Here is an 18,018-nt window from a genome sequence, read left to right as displayed (position 1 = left end):
TTTTTGGTTCTTGGGTTCTGGCTACTTCTAGCCTTCGGTTTCTTCACCAAAGTTGCTCCTCTCCTTGCTATGAAACTTTACAAATAAGCTTTAAGGAATGAGATTCACAGTGGAGGAGAAATTTCTCAATTTTCGGAAACTTAGATCGAAACTTGCCTAAAGAAATTGAGAACCCCTTTGCTTATTTTTATTCGAGCTATTTATGAAAAACTTCCTATTTGTGTCCCGTAAACTTTTGAGACCGATAAACATGCTAATTCTTCCTCAATAAAAAAAAATGCCCTTGCTAAGTGGATCGAATTTACCACCTTTAGGCCATTTTTACAATTTGCCACTTTTTAGGATTATCTTGGTAAATTTAGTTTATTACAAGATACCTTTTGCAAATTGTATTTCATGTGGTTTAAATTTCCAATTAACTCTTTTAGGGTTATTTTTCCACAAATACCCTTTTCGGGTTATTTTTCTAATTTACACATATTAAATATTTAATTTCAATTTTTACCTTTAACCCTTTTTCATTCCTTACCTCATTTGTATTTTGTACCTAATGTAGGTGCTATATTGAGTCGCATATAATAATCCTGTGAAATGTTAATCTTCTCGAATTATAAAGAGAAATGAAATATTTTATATTTCAGTATTATACAAATTTATTGTATAAAATATCCTCACTCACATATCTCCACATTAACGAATTTGAATTAAATTATTTGTAACAATTATAAAGTTGACTGTATAAATAGTGTTAGCAGAATAAAGAACCAAACTTTATCATAACTCCTTTGTTATTATCATTTTATTTGTCAACCACGTAGGTTAATATATATTTTTAAAATCAAATAATAATATTCATAGTCTCATTCATTTTCAGTAACTGAACCTCCGGCATAGACGAGCCAGAGAAGGGAGAGAGAAATGGAGATGGAGATGAGAGCAATGGAAGACATAGAAATGGCGGAAGACATTACTCCGCCGTTGCCTCCTCTCACCGCCGCTCTCCACGATGCCTTCTTCCTCACTCACTGCTCCTCCTGTTTCTCCCCTCTCCCAAATTCCTCAATTTCTCACTCTAATCTCCTCCGCTACTGCTCCCCTATATGCTCCCGTTCCGATTCCCTCACCGCCGCCGTCTTCTCCACCGATCACTTCCCCTTCTCCGACACATCCGACCTCCGCGCCTCCCTCCGCCTCCTCCACCTCCTCCTCTCCGATTCCTCCGCTTGGCGCTCTGCTCCTCCCGAGCGTATCTTTGGCCTTCTCACCAATCGGGAGAAATTGATGCTTGCTGAAGACGATTCCGAGGTTTTCGTCAAGATTCGGAAAGGGGCCGACGCCATGGCCGCTTCCAGACGGACGAACTCTGCCGATATTCGCTATGACAACGCCTTGGAAGAGGCTATCCTGTGCCTCGTATTGACCAACGCCGTCGAGGTTCAGGATTCGGTTGGCCAAACCATTGGGATTGCTGTGTACCATCCAACCTTCTGCTGGATCAATCACAGTTGTTCTCCCAATGCTTGTTACAGATTTGAAACTCCGTCGGATTCCATCAATACGAGGCTACGGATTTCCCCCTTCTGTACTGACATTGGGACTGGTGAAGGAAGTTGTAATCAAGTAATTGTTTCAACTACGAATGATTTTCCTTCTCTTTATGGGCGTTTCTCTCCCTTTCTCGTGAAATTAGTGAGAGCTTTTGCATGATTGTTTATGGCAGATGAGTACTGTTCGTAGAAACTTTTCGCATTTCATTACAAAAGGTGTGTTTCTTCACGTTTGCAATCAATTAAGTGCTGTTGTTGTTGTCCCTGTTTGTATATATTCATGTGAATTTTGATGAAGATTTTCAGGGTTATGGTCCAAGAGTCATGGTTAGGAGTATAAAGAGTATGAGGAAAGGAGAAGCAGTCACGATTGCATACTGTGACTTGTTGCAACCTAAGGTATTATATATTATTTTTGTTATCTTCCCTTCATAATATTTCACAAGTAACTCACGTATGGAACAAAATGGTATGCAAAGTTTGCCTTTTTGAAACAAAAATCCATCTAACAACGAGTAATTATCCACAATGAGTCTTTTTTCACAAGATTCAACAAAAGGAGCAATGTCATGTTGGTACAAATCCTTTATGTGTTCAAAACCCAACAACTTAGCATTCAAAGTATCGAGGAGGACATACCTTCGTGATAAAAGCATCTGCAACAATGTTCTCCTTACCTTGTTTATATTTTATGATGTGAGAGAATGTTTCAATAAATTCCAACCACTTAGCATGTGGTCTATTGAGTTTATTTTGTGCTCTCAAATGCTTTAAACTTTCATGATCCGTATGAATAATGAACTCCTCAGGCTAAAGATAATGTTGCCAGGTTTGCATTGCACGCAACAAAGAATAAAGCTCTTTGTCATAAATTGGATACCTCAAAGATGCACCTGTCAACTTCTCATAAGTTCTACATAAGCATGCCAAATTTCATTATGACCTTGGTATATATTTCAACTCAAAGATTTGCAGAGTAAATGAATGTGGTGCTTGTGGAATATCGTTGTTAATTTCATCTTCTTGTTGAGGGATTATGCTGAAATGACTAGCTATAGATTTGTGAGAAATTTGTTGATTTTGTCTCAGGCAGTGAGGCAGTCAGAGTTGCTGTCAAGATATAAATTTGTCTGTAGTTGCCAGCGATGTAGTGCCAAGCCCCCAACTTATGTGGACCATGCTTTGCAAGTAAGAAAAACTATCAAAATATATACATAAACTTGCTTTTGTTTTGGAAATTTGGTTATGAATTAAAATTTTTCTTTTAACAAAGATTAAAACAATGTAAAGAACATGTGAGAAAACAAGCACATTTTTCAAAAACCAAAAATCAAAAGCTAAAAAACTATGTAGTTATCCTTAGCGATTAGGAGGAGTTTGGTATCACTTTCAAGATGTTTATGTAAGGTATCTCCTTGTAGTGATATGCGAAGGAAGAAAAGCCTTAAGGCAATATAAAATAATCCCTACCTATTTGACAGGGTTGGTAATCACTCCTTCCTCAGCTTCTTTGCTAAGAAATACGATTCGAAAAACATATAAAGAAAGCTATCGTCCTTTCCAAACAAGTATACTACTCAACATTCCCCCAATGGTCCCCTTTCCTTGTGTAACAAACTCGTAAACTGCCCTCATGTGACTAACTTGCAGGCTCCGTGTCTTTCTTGCCCCTCCTAGTGTACTAATTAGTAATTGGTGGCCTAATGTCACCCGCCGGGTCGGAGACATTGTTGAGTTGCTCCCATGTTGCTCCCAAGTTGCTTCATGATCTAGCAAGTTCTTCCAACTGACTAATAACTTAGTCATGCCCGTGGTGCTATTCTTTTGATAACTGAAAATTTCCTCACGGTCAACTTTCCATTCAAAATCACTGGTCTACACAGGCAGCTTGGGCTGTACTTGATGGTTTTGTTCCCAGAGCCTTCTCATCTGAGAATCATGGAATACTTGATGTATTGTTGCCCCAAGTGGAAGTTGGAGTTTATAAGCCACTGTCCCAATCTTGTATTCGATGAAATAAGGTTCAAAAAACTTCAGGGCTAACTTCTCATTACATTTCTTTGCTAGTGATGCCTGTCTATAAGGACGAATTTTGAAGAAAATCCAATCACCTACTGCAAATTCCACTTCCCTTTGTTTCATCCGAGGAGTTGTTAGGTGTTTTTTTGGATTCCATACAATAGCTAAGGAGGAGGTGCCCTGCCATTCACCACTTTGAAGATATGGAACGTGGTGTTATGCCTGCCCAACACAACTATTGTATAACGTTCACCATGAAAACACCTTAGGTAATTTTCTACACATTTATTTTATTTATTTTCCTTTGTTCATTTGCCTGAGGGTGGTATGGAGTGCTTTGCCAGAGTTGAGTCCCCTGTATCTGAAGAAGTTCAGTCCAGAAATGACTGATAAAGATCTTATCATAGTCTGAAATGATTGAGTTTGGAAACCTATGTAACTCTACTACCTTTCTAATAAATAGGGATGCTTATGTCTTAGCTGTAAATCGATGTTTGATGGCAAAAAAGTGAGCATATTTACCGAAATGGTCCACGACTACTAAGATGGTATCATGTCCTTCTGATCGTAGTAATCCTTCAATGAACCCCATAGCTGATTTGTTTCGTTGACAGACTACACAATCCTTCAATAAACCGCATGCCTTAACAATACAACTCACTAGTCAAATGTTTGTAGGACTGTAGGAAACCAGAGTGTCCTTCAATTACAGAGTCATGGTACATGTGTAGAGTAGATGGGATCAAAGTGGAAGTGTTTGATAATGGTAACCTCCCCTTGCATTTCAATGTTCCTTGATGAAAGGAGAATTTGGATAGCTTTTCCCTTTCGTCTTGCAACTGTTGGATGATCTTGCCGAGCTCGGGGTCATTTGCAACCTCTTCTTTAATCGTATCTATATCCAATATGGCAGGGGACAAATGGGTGAGACTCACTAATACGAGCTGAGATTTAGTGTTGGGAACTCAGTGGGTTGCATACGATCATGAAGAGGCCCAATTGGTGAAGGGACCGGAACAATCCTAAGCTGATGCAGGTAAGCAACCACTAAAATGGCCTGGTGTGTTAACCCTAAGGGGAACTCATCTTCATCAAAGGATAATAGCTAGGTGGCGAACTTGATCCCCACATGTACCATCACGATACAGAGTGAAGCAATGTAGCAATAGATACGTCAAGAATAGCCAACGAAAAGATTGCCGAAATTGAAATTTTTAGCTCAAAAGAAAAAGGACCTAGTTTTCAGTCGCATTAGTCATGCTAGGGTATTGTAAGTACTAAGCCTTTGCCATGGTATAGAGAGCCAAATTAGTGAGGGAAGAGGAGTATTCAAATCTCTAAGAATCAAAGCCAAATTAGTGAGGGAAGAGGAGTATTCAATCTCTAAGAATCAAAGGTTGAATGCAGGAAGAAGATGAGAAATTAAGAGGAATTTGGAGTATGTGATGACTGGGAGAATAACCCTTGTGTTTCAGGTGGTAAGACGCGGGAAATGCAGTAAGTCCATTGACAAGTTTGGGTGCTTAATCATACAAAAGATTCCAAAGAAAATTTTATATCAACAACCTGACGTCTTTATTAAAGACACTCTAATAATGAATAAAATGACAAACGAAGATTGACAACTTGTCGGCCACACAATGAAGGCTCACATGTGAATTATTAATCTTTTGTCTGGGTGAATTATTAGTCTTTTGTCCTTATGAATTATTAGTTTGCTTTAGGTCTTTTCTTAATTTTAGACTTTTGGAAAAACAAATCTGAAGTCTATAAAAAGACTTCTTGAAGGTATAGAGAGACATTGGTCGATAGCTATCTCTAAAATCAATCAGAAACCAAGAGAAGAAACCTTTCTACTCCACTTATCTTTTTTATTTTCGACATTTTAATGAATGAGTTCTTAAAAAAGTTTACCAAATCAAATCGTTTCAAATGTTCTAACCAAGCAGAAGAAAGTTCAGATGGGAGAGGGAAACCTCCACCATCTTGAATACTGTCAATCTAGAATACCATACTTCAAGAATTGAAGAAAAACTTCAAAATTGGACTCTTCCGAAGGTAGATCCTAATACTATTTGCCAATTTTCAACTTCAATTTTGCTTAAAGATCATGCATCAAATTTTCGGAGAAAAATATCTCAATTTATAGCAATAGGGAATCTCTGAATCTTTTTTCAAAATCTCTTGTACTGACTTGGGCTAGATAGCCCTGTCCTTATCTCCTTTCGAGATAAGAGACATGAAGATTTCTCAAATTCCTTCCTGGGAATGGTTCAATCTAATTTAGAGAATGTACCTGTCTATTTCAATTGCTATCTAAATTTTACTTTGTCACTCAAAGATTCGCATATATTATCATCCCTTATGCTGGACCTATAATAAAAAAAACTTGAACATCAAGGCTGAAACACATTCTTCAGTCGTTATATTCAGAGTTTATTACAAGTTCATGAATACAAATATCTCTCCAAGAGCATTAAGATCCTCACCAAAAGGATCAACTATGCTCATAGAAGCAAATATTGGAAAGTCGTGACTGTTCCAAAACCCTCCCTTAGGATCAAATAACTAAAAATAATCTCTGGAAAATAGAAGATGCCCATTTTTTCAAAAGAAAAGAGTCTCGAAACCCTGTTCAAATCATCGAACATGATAACGGAAGCGTTGAAATAAAGTTCAGCGAAGAACCTTCGTCAAATCCAAAAGTGAAAAAATTCCTAAGTTCGAGACCGAGTATTTCAGGAATTTCAAGCTCAATATATGACCCTTTAAAAGTAAAGGATGTCAACTACGATCAAAGAAGAGCCTCGATCCACTATGAAGATGGCTCAAGATCTCCAACTCATACTGATATGGATACTCAATCTGTCTACAAAAGTCGCTAAACGTCATTAGATTGAATGATTGAACCATTCCCAGTAAGGAATTTGAGAAATCTTCATGTCTCTTGTCTTGAAAGGAGATAAAGACGGGGATATCTTCAGAGATTCCCTATTGCTATGAATTGGGATATTTTTCTCCGAGAATTTGATGCATGATCTTTGAGTAAAATTGAAGGTTGAAAATTGGTAAATAGTTTTAGTATCTACTTTCGGAATAGTCCAATTTGAAGTTTTTCTTCAATTCTGGCCATATGGTATTCTTGATTGACAGTATGGTGAGGCCTTTGTGCCCACTCTGTGTCCATCTGAACTTTCTTCTGCTGGGTTCGAAGATTTGAGACGATTTTATTTGGGGAACATTTTTAAGAACTTGTTCATTAAAGTGTCAAAAATAAGAAAGATAAGGGGAGTAGAGAGGTTTATTCTCTTGGTTTCTGATTGGTTTTAGAGAGACCTATCGACCAATGCCTCTCTATACATTCAAGAAGTCTTTTTATAGACTTCAGATTTGAAAATAAACGTAAACTAAGAGATAAAGATTAAACCTACCAGGATAGGACCCCTGCGAGATTTGTTTTTCTAAAAGTCTTAAATTAAGAAAAAACCTAAAACAAACTAATAATTTATCGAGACAAAAGACTAATAATTCACAAAGACGAGATTAATAATTCACATGTGAGCCTTTACTGTGTGGCCTGTTGTCAATCTTCGTTTGTCATTTTCTTCTTTATTGAAGTGTCTTTAATAAAAATGTCAGGTTGTTGATATAAAATTTTCTTTGAAATCTTTCGTATGATTGAGTACCCAAACTTGCCAACGACTTACTGCACTTCCCGCGTCTTACCATATGGAACACAAGGGTTATTCTCTCAGCTATCACATACTCCAAATTCCTCTAAATTTCTCTTATCTTCTTCCTACATTCAACCTTGACTCTCAGCTATCACATACTCCAAATTCCTCTAAATTTCTCTTATCTTCTTCCTACATTCAACCTTGATTCTTAGAGATTGAATACTCCTCTTCCTTTCACTAATTTGGCTCTGATACCACAGCGAAGGCTTAGTATTTACAATACCCTAGCATAACTAATGCGATTGAACATGACTTAAACTTGCCAACGACTTACTGCACTTCCCGCGTCTTACCATATGGAACACAAGATTGAACATGACTTAAACTTGCCAACGACTTACTGCACTTCCCGCGTCTTACCATATGGAACACAAGGGTTATTCTCTCAGCTATCACATACTCCAAATTCCTCTAAATTTCTCTTATCTTCTTCCTACATTCAACCTTGACTCTCAGCTATCACATACTCCAAATTCCTCTAAATTTCTCTTATCTTCTTCCTACATTCAACCTTGATTCTTAGAGATTGAATACTCCTCTTCCTTTCACTAATTTGGCTCTGATACCACAGCGAAGGCTTAGTATTTACAATACCCTAGCATAACTAATGCGATTGAACATGACTTAAACTTGCCAACGACTTACTGCACTTCCCGCGTCTTACCATATGGAACACAAGATTGAACATGACTTAAACTTGCCAACGACTTACTGCACTTCCCGCGTCTTACCATATGGAACACAAGGTTCTCTCAGCTATCACATACTCCAAATTCCTCTAAATTTCTCTTATCTTCTTCCTACATTCAACCTTGACTCTCAGCTATCACATACTCCAAATTCCTCTAAATTTCTCTTATCTTCTTCCTACATTCAACCTTGATTCTTAGAGATTGAATACTCCTCTTCCTTTCACTAATTTGGCTCTGATACCACAGCGAAGGCTTAGTATTTACAATACCCTAGCATAACTAATGCGATTGAACATGACTTAAACTTGCCAACGACTTACTGCACTTCCCGCGTCTTACCATATGGAACACAAGATTGAACATGACTTAAACTTGCCAACGACTTACTGCACTTCCCGCGTCTTACCATATGGAACACAAGGGTTATTCTCTCAGCTATCACATACTCCAAATTCCTCTAAATTTCTCTTATCTTCTTCCTACATTCAACCTTGATTCTTAGAGATTGAATACTCCTCTTCCTTTCACTAATTTGGCTCTGATACCACAGCGAAGGCTTAGTATTTACAATACCCTAGCATAACTAATGCGATTGAACATGACTTAAACTTGCCAACGACTTACTGCACTTCCCGCGTCTTACCATATGGAACACAAAGGTTATTCTCTCAGCTATCACATACTTCAAATTCCTCTAAATTTCTCTTATCTTCTTCCTACATTCAACCTTGATTTTTAGAGATTGAATACTCCTCTTCCTTTCACTAATTTGGCTCTTATACCACAGCGAAGGCTTAGTATTTACAATACCCTAGCATAACTAATGCAATTGAACATGACTTAAACTTGCCAACGACTTACTGCACTTCCCGCGTCTTACCATATGGAACACAAGGTTCTCTCAGCTATCACATACTCCAAATTCCTCTAAATTTCTTTTATCTTCTTCCTACATTCAACCTTGATTCTTAGAGATTGAATACTCCTCTTCCTTTCACTAATTTGGCTCTGATACCACAGCGAAGGCCTAGTATTTACAATACCCTAGCATAACTAATGCGATTGAACATGACTTAAGCTTAGTATTTACATTACCCTAATTCTTACAGATTGAATACTCCTATTGCGCTTCCCGCTTCTTACCACTTGGAACACAAGCGTAGTATTTACATTACCCTAATTCTTACAGATTGAATACTCCTACTGCGCTTCCCGCTTCTTACCACCTGGAACACAAGCGCTACTCTCTCAGCTATCACATACTCCAAATTCCTCTGAATTTCTCCTATCTTCTTCCTTCAACCTTGATTTTTAGAGATTGAATACTCCCAAAGCTTGCCATGAAATTGTTCCATTATACTTTGTCTTAAGACCATCTTTGATCCTTCTTGAGAAGTGTTTTAGCAGTCCATTGACAAAATTCTCCTTCCAGAATTCCAGCGAATTGCTTGTCCTAATGAGGACTTTGCTGAAGTACATGGCTTTGACCACCTAAAATCGCCTAAGGTTATATAGCATGCAAGCAAAAAGACGACAACAACGGCTTAAACAGTGTATAACTTTTCTGATAGGGAGAATTCGACAACTGGTCGCATCTCCCTTATAGTACATTCTGAGGCATTTCATGTCTACCAGACATAGTCATGATTTCGCCGAAACGTTACTCTTAGAAAAAACAAGGAAATAATACAACATGAAAGCAGCAAAAGAAAGCGATAAAGTAGTACAAGGCAAGAGTTTCAGCGTGTAACGGGCATGCGGCCATGGGCAACACGCTTTGAACAAGCATGACCATGACACTAAACAAATATATGAAAAACATTAAAAGAGCGCTATCGTCCTTCCCTAACACGTATACCGTGCAACATTCCCTCAGTGGTCTCATAATAATTGGTGGGTGATTCGATTTCTTGTGATTTCTGTTGTTCTTTCGAATAGTGTCGTAGTAAAATGATATGCATTTTAAATTTCTTCAGGAAATCTCTGCTTTCAATGTGGAATTGCTTGATTCAACTTCGATTAGCAACTTTGATTATGACACTGCAATGAGAAGAATAGATGATTATGTTAACAATGCCATCGCTGAGTACCTGTCTATTGGTTCCCCTGAATCATGTTGTGAGAAGCTTCAAAACTTGCTTACTTTAGGTTTCTACGACGAGCAAGCAGAAGACGGGGACGGAAAACAGCTTCTTAACTTAAGGCTGCATCCCGTGCACTTCCTGTTGCTGAACACGTACACTGCTCTAGCATCGGCTTACAAAGTCCGTTCATGGAATGACGATGAAAATCAATGCAACGCTACGATGAGCAAAACAAGTGCAGCATACTCCTTGTTCCTTGCAGGTGCTACTCATCATCTTTTTCTTAATGAACCATCTTTGATTGCTTCTGCTGCAAATTGTTGGGTTGTTGCTGGAGAGTCTTTGCTCATTCTTGTTAAACACAGCTCATTATGGGGCTCCAACACTTCAAAATCGAGCTCCCCTATGGGCGAAATAACGTGTTTAAACTGCTCATGGGTCGATAAGTTCAATACGAATAGAATACATGGTCGATCTATAGAAGCAGATTTTCGGGAGTTTTCTATTGGTATTTCTAATTGCATTGCTGATATTTCACACAAATATTGGAGCTTTCTGGCTCATGAATGCTCATATTTGAAGGCTTTCACTGACCCCTTTGATTTCAGCTGGCCGAAGACGATCACGACATGTTTGAATTACCATGGTCGTTCGTGTGATTGTAGTAAAATTCAAGATGTTTCTGAGCAAGACAGGCAATCTATCTTTGAGCTTGGTATCCATTGCTTATTCTATGGAGGTTATTTAGCAAGTATTTGTTATGGTCACGATTCACATTTGGCATCCCAGATTGAATGTATTTTACATGACATGAACTGATACAGTTATTTAGTAGATATGTAAGTTATTCTGCGACTGAAATCTTGTACTCTCCCCTCCCCACCCATTGTACAAAATCGGCCATTTTTTACACATTATCTTTATTTTAATAGCAAATGAGTGATGAGTGATATGAAGATTTTCAATTCTCTGCTCTGCCAATTGAATTATATCGGTCATTTCTGACACATTAGACTTATTTTAATACTAGATTTAAACTGATGACACGAAAATTCAGTTCTTTTCTTTACTAATTGAGCTATATCGGCCATTTCATTTCCGACACATTAGACTTATTTTAATAGCAGACTTGAACCTCTCTATATATATATTTACAAATATTTTCAAGTTTTTTACTTTTGGAATTTATATTTGTTTTCTTGTCATTTCTTTACCATGATTTCTATCTTTTGAATTGTTAGATGGAATTCATTCATTTCCATATAAGGAAAGTAGATATAGAATTTACTCGTTGCAAGATAGAACTCACTCATTTTCATATATGAAAAGTGGATGAATAGTTTTCTCAAATGCTTATTTCGAGACTTGAATAATGGGGTCCTACCTTCTCTACTCCGAATTTAGTTTATGGTTGGATCATAAACAAATTATTTATTAGAGAATAAGTAGTACTTAAGTGAAAGATGTAATTCCACGGGTAAAATGAACTTTTGATCTAGTTATAATTTAACAACCCTATTTTGCTACTAAAATAGAGCTACTACAATATGCATGACGTGACCTTTTTATGCAGAAACATTCGTTTAAAATAATGTCATGGAGTTACACGTTAAAAATAAAATTCTTAAATCAATCCAAAACATATAAAAAACAAGATTAAACACAATATGTCCAGATGAAATGCAACTACCCTAACATCGGTTCCATAGTCTTTACGTGTCGCTACCATCATCTGTACAGGGCTGTCTTGCCTTTACCTGAAATGTAAGAGTAGCACATGACTTGAGTATTTTAAAAAATACTTACTAATGACCCCACTATTGAGGTAGTGAAATGTAAACACATGCATGAGACTTATCATTTAAATCATCATTCCATTCTCTTAAGCGGCTTTCTAGTCTGAACTAAATTGGATGTGTAGTACTTCTTTACACACGACTACATGTGCAAACGTGGACCCACGTTCATGCACGTATAGGTCGTGTGTAGAATAGTAAATATACATTCAATGACCCGCTTAGGATAGTCACCTAAGAAAATACGACTTTAAAATGATAAGTCTAACTCATGATGCATGTCTCTGCATTTACTAACCCCAATAATGAGGTCACTTACTGAGTATTCCTAAAAATATTCAAGCCACGTGCTGCTTCTACTTTTTAGGTAAAGGCAAGACACCCGTACACGGTTAACAGCATCATCACAACTTTAAAGACCATAACACATGCATAGGGTAGTTGTATTTAACTTCGTAGACTATAGGTTAATACAGGGTATTATTGTTTTTGTCTTAATTTATTATATCTTTAAGATTGTTTTAAAATATGTAGGTCCATGACATTATTTTATGAAGATGTTTTAAATGATTATTTTCACATAAGAAGTCGTGTTATGAAAACGGTGATGACTTTAGGTTAATAAAAAACTAGGGTTGCTACAAAGCATGGGCTTTACTTGCCCTTTCGTCAAACCTTTAAGATGTCTTTCATCGGGAACACCTTCAAGAATATCTTGTTGCCTACTTTAAAAAATTCAAGTCTTTACGCCTCATGTTGGCATAAATTTTCTGTCTATTCCAAGTCATGCACATTCTTGCCTTGATCTTTTGGGCCTCATTGGTAACCTAGACTAACAACTCTAGTCCCAATAATTCATGTTTGCCTACCTAGTCCCAACACATTGGGGCCTTCGTTGTGTCAATATCAAGTTTCAAATAGTATCACACTAATAGCCTTATATGTGTGGCGTAAATGAATGATTTCCAATAGGTCTAATTTGAAATCCCTAACTGTTTATTCTATTGCTAATATTGGCATCACATAGTCTCATCTATTCTTCATAGGATTGAGACTTTATCCAAAGTAGCATGTGTAAGCTTGTGAGTGCAACAACCCACCACTGCTCGAATGACGACGTGACTTTTTGGATATCTTAGATAAACTTAGAAAGAATTCCATGACATAACCTCTCAAGTGTTGGACCTTTTGATACCCCTCGTATTCACTCACTAGTGGTTTGGACATATCCTTTAACAACTCTCCACCGACCTACCATCTTCAAGAGCTTAACCAGTATGAGATTCACTCACTTTGCACCAGTAATTTAGTATAAAATCTAAATTAAGAACGAGACAAACAATCTCATGTTCTTTTTGTAAATATGAGGTACGATGCTAACCTTTTGAGTTGCCTTAGTAATCTAACTAGTTACCTCTTCATAATATCGTTAAACTTTAATAACTTTCATATATCATCGGCGAAATATTCCTTTAACTTCTAAATTTCTTCTCATAGACTCATTTTAAAGCTATAGGAATAAGAATCCTAAATTGATTCTATATGTAGATGGAGAAATTCAAATGTGAATGCCTCCCAATCCCTAGTTCGGTTAAACAAAGACCCTCAAAATTCTAGCCCCAACGTCCTTTAAAACTCTATTGGTATGAGACCTCAAAATTCTAGCCCCCACGTCATCTATTTTCCTGATTAAAGATTGTTGGGAGGTAGTCTCAAATGAACTAATTTAGAGAATGATCATAGGTTTATATGTAAAAGAATACATCTCTATTGGTATGAGACCTTTTAGAGAAGCCCAAAAGCAAAGACAGGATAGTTTATGTTCAAAGTGGACAATATCATACCAATGTAGAGATTCGTGATTCCTAACAGCTCCGATAAGACCTCCGGTGACGTTGAAAATCTCTAGTTATATTCTTTTTCTTACTTACACCAATTTCTCCTTCTTCCATATCTTCTTTTTAAGGGCTAATAAGATATGGTGATGGGGAATCGTTAAGTGAGCGTAGGCCTCACACGACCTATATGGTTGGATAACCACATCGTGAGAGGAAGTTATGAAGGAATGAACAATTCAACACCTAAACACCTAAATCAAGTTTGAATCATGAAGCGTATGAATTTTGCTAAGTAGAATTGAAGGTCGTGACAAAGGTCATGTATCCCTCCCACAAACACCCTTAAGGGATATTAAGCTGATAATGAAGAAAGTTTAGCATAAATATATTGTCTCAATGGATGAATCAACAACACGAACTTCTAGGTGCATGATGCTGAGGGAGAATTTGTAATGTTTGACAAGAAGAGGAAAAAAGAGAAAAAAATGATGAAATTAACGTAAAAGATATATATATCATGTCTTTTAAATAATGCACGTTTGTACGTGACCGTTGTAATTCTAAGCCTCGAAAGCGGGTCGTACAAGTATCCTATTTCGTAAATAGATGACGTGTTTGATCAATTGTAAGGAGCAATAGTATTCTAAAAAATTTAACTACGATCAAGCTATCATCAATCAATTGAGGATAAATGAAGGAGGCATATATGAGTATTATGAGTTTAGAGTGATGTCGGCTGATAATCTTTTTGGATCTAATGAACATAGTATTCAAGGAGATTTTAATCACTCTTGTAATTATGTTCATTGACGATATCTTAGTATGTTCCAAGTTTGAGGAGGAACTCGAGATGCATCTCATGAAGGTATTGATGACTCTCGCATCAGTTGTATGTCGAATTCTATAAATTCCATAAGTGTAAATTTTGGCTAGCTCAGCCTGCAAACATAGATGCAATCACTAAGCTGCCTAACCCAGTCACTGTCATAAGGTACGTAGTTTTTTTATGGTCTAGCATGCTATTACCATCAATTTGTGTAGGATTTTTGAAAGATAGCCATATACCTTACTCAAGTGACTAAGGAAAAGTCATTTACCTAGATTGTGAGACCAAATTTCCGAAGCCAAAGCCGAGGTTAATTTCAACACTTGTGCTTATCGTATTGACAAGAGCAAGAGATTTTGTGGTGTACAACGACGCTTAGAATAATAATTGGGTTGTGTCCAACGCAATAAAACACTACTATTGTTAATTCTAGGTCATGCATCGAGTAATCTTGCTCATAATTCTTCAATCTTTGAAGAGTTATGAGCAAGATTACTCAATGCATGACCTAAAATTAACAATAGTGGTGTTTTATTTAAAGATTTAAAGACACTATGAGAATCTAAATCTTCACAAATCTAGGCATTTAATATAAGATAGCGCGTGTGGCTAGAATTAATCAAAGATTGCAATGTGGAGATATCATACAACCTAGGTAAGAAAAATGGAGTAACAAAACTTTGAGAAGGAACTAGACCCACATGTCAACATAGGTCACCAAATAGAGTACCATATGCGTTTCGAATGTAATGAAATAGATGCTCGGAGTGGTTACAACTGTGTTGGTTAGATTGTCGATCCATTGATTTGCATCAGATTGAGATGTGATGTTTGTTAGGGACCAAGCGAGAAAAAAATTTAAATAGGATATAAGCTACCAACTAACTCATGTAAATAAGATAAAATATACAAAATATACTACTAACCAATTCTTAAAAAAAAAAGAGAATAAAATCACAAGTTACAGATATATAAAATATATTTCACAACTAACTTTATATCTTAAATCAAATTTTATAATACTCTCCTTAAGTTATGGAGTGTAGGTTAATCACACCCAACTTGTCTTTCAGAAAATCAAATTAATGTCTTCCCAAAACTTTAGTTGAAACATAACATGGTTTGATGATTCCAACTTGTAACTTTTCCCGAACTATATGGAAATCTATTTCAATGTGCTTTGTACGTTCATGAAAAAATGGATTGGCTGCTATATGCAATGCTGCTTGATTATCAACATACAAAAATGTTGGTTCGGACAACGAAGCTTTCAAGTCTTGAAGAATGTATCTCAGCCATGTTAACTCTAAACAAGTATTTGTCATAGCTCGATACTCAGCTTTTGCTGATGATCTGGACACATTGGTTTTCTTTTTAGACTTACAAGAAATAATTGAATTTCCAAAAAAGATGCAAAACCCAGAAATAGACTTGTAGTTCAACAACTATCCTAATCAGAATCGCAATATACTTGTAATCTTAAGTTGTTTTCAAATGGTAGTCGGAGTCTTTGACCAGGAGTACCTTTGATGTATCTTAGAACTCGAAGAGCTACCTCCCAATGTGGTTTTCTTAGTTCATGCATAAATGATTTACTTCAGGATTGGTAATTTGTCCCATTTAATTTTATTAGAACAAGTGAATATCCTCACTGATCACTTCTTGGTTCATGCATAAATAATTTACTTCAGGATTGGTAATTTGTCCCATTTAATTTGCTTGGAACAATTGAATATATTGACAATGGTGAATGTAATAAGGATGTGTTAAATCAACATTTGAAATTTTGAAGCTGGATTTGGCTGATTTCACCAAAAATGAAATTTTGATATTTAAGAACATCTTTTCCCCTCGAATCTCTCGAGAGGTTTATGTGCATTGGCTACTCTAAGCATCCATTATTGATTCCTTTAAAGAAGTGTTAGAGGATAACCCAAACGAGGATATCTCATCACTTTGGCCACCAATCTTATATTGCCTTCATGAAGATCTTGTTTACGGTTAAGTAGGAGCAGTTGGAAGGGAAAATAGGTCGACAGGTTCTTCTAATGAGGGGCATGAGCCAAAGATCGTTGTTAGTGATAATGGAGAGAGATTATTTAACTTGAGAACTTTCTCATATCTAATCATTCCATCCTTGAATCCTGTAATCATTCCATCCTTGAATCCTGATATGAAAGAAAATACAAACATCTTGAGCATGCACCTTTGAGCTTTGGTGAGAAATTTGAAGATGCTTATAACGTAGTCTTGATATTGGATGATCGAGAATAGTTTGTCAACCACAATTCTCGATCTACGAGAATGATTTGAGAATATATGTAACCAATTCAAGACCCAGATTGAGATTAAGATTCGTGATGGAATTTGGATAGCTCACCACAAATATCATGATAGGGAACATTTTCTTGATTTTATTGGTGAGAGGAAAAATATTGATGATTTGCCGTGCTCAATCAAGGACAATCGCTATAGAGATTAGAAATTAAAACTTTTGAGACGTGGGCTTAAAATGATGATATATATTGTGGAAGGTGATCTCAATTCATCCATCGTCCTCTTTTTCGATCTTTGTCACTTTTCTTTTATTCCAAAAGTTCAGCGAGTATTTCTTAACTTTGGGATTATTAAGTATAGATATGTTAAGTATCACCCTCATACTTTTCTTAGGATAAACTTTAAAGGGAACTTAAGCTCCGTTTCTATGTTTCATCTAATTTTACGGATTTATCGAATCTTAAGCTAGGTTTCCCTAGCAGATATTGTCCTCTTTGAGTTTTTTTTCGTCTAGCTCTTATACCATTTGTAATAGCTTAAACTTACCGCTAGCAAATATTGTACTCTTTGGACTTTCCCTTTCGAGCTTCCCCTCAAAGTTTTAAAAACGCGTATGCTAGGGAGAGGTTTCTACACCCTTATAAAGAATGTTTCGTTCTCCTCCCCAACCGATGCGGGATTGCACAATTCACCTCCTTCATGGCCCAGCGTCCTCTCTGGCACTCGTTTCCTTCTCCAATCTATATGGATCCCCAAATCCACCCCCTTGGGGGCCAAGCATCCTTGTTGACACACCGTCTCGTGTACACCCCCTTCGGAGCTTAGTCTCTTCATTGGCACATCGCCCAGTGTCTACCTCTAATATCATTTGTAACGACTCAAGCCCACTGCTAGCCGATATTGTCCTGTTTGGAGTTTCCTTTTTGTGTTTCACCTCAAGGTTTTTAACACGTCTTCTAGAGAGAGGTTTCCACATCCTAATAAAGAATGTTTCATTCTCCTACGTAATTGATGTAGAATCTCACCATTCTTTTAAGTGTAAGTTTGTTCGATCTATATATGAATTCTAATTTGCTAAACACGAGTTTATTAACCGTGTATTTGGTTTGTCATTTTTGAATTTTGTAATAAATGATACTTTTTATATATATATATATATAGTTAAAAGTAATATATTAATTGTATATTTTTTAAGTAGTTAC

At 36.6% G+C, this 18,018-nt stretch overlaps 1 protein-coding gene and 1 long non-coding RNA gene across 3 annotated transcripts; one reads left to right on the top strand and one right to left on the bottom strand.

Moving 5' to 3' along the window:
* The first annotated feature begins 901 nt into the window (after positions 1-901).
* On the top strand, positions 902-11,004 carry LOC111439283 (protein SET DOMAIN GROUP 41). 2 transcript variants are annotated; one of them, XM_023077057.1, is made up of 6 exons: positions 902-1,620; positions 1,721-1,763; positions 1,846-1,946; positions 2,637-2,735; positions 9,972-10,587; positions 10,688-10,835. In XM_023077057.1, exons 1-6 carry the CDS (start codon positions 919-921, stop codon positions 10,714-10,716), a joined length of 1,590 nt encoding a protein of 529 aa, XP_022932825.1. In that variant the 5' UTR covers positions 902-918; the 3' UTR covers positions 10,717-10,835. The 2 variants fall into 2 exon arrangements, with proteins under 2 accessions (XP_022932825.1, XP_022932824.1); XM_023077056.1 differs by having other exon boundaries at positions 9,972-11,004.
* LOC111439285 lies at positions 8,934-17,607 on the bottom strand. The gene is made up of 3 exons (XR_002709784.1): positions 17,486-17,607; positions 13,131-13,133; positions 8,934-8,944 (listed from the first exon to the last, which is right to left on the bottom strand). It is a non-coding gene; the product is annotated as an uncharacterized LOC111439285 (long non-coding RNA).
* Between the last annotated feature and the right edge of the window lie 411 nt (positions 17,608-18,018).

This window comes from Cucurbita moschata, unplaced genomic scaffold (assembly GCF_002738365.1).
Source record: "Cucurbita moschata cultivar Rifu unplaced genomic scaffold, Cmos_1.0 Cmo_Scf00089, whole genome shotgun sequence".
NCBI classification, from domain to species: Eukaryota; Viridiplantae; Streptophyta; class Magnoliopsida; order Cucurbitales; family Cucurbitaceae; genus Cucurbita; species Cucurbita moschata.
Note: the sequence above shows the minus strand (reverse complement) of the source record. Positions and strands in the feature narration are given on the sequence as shown.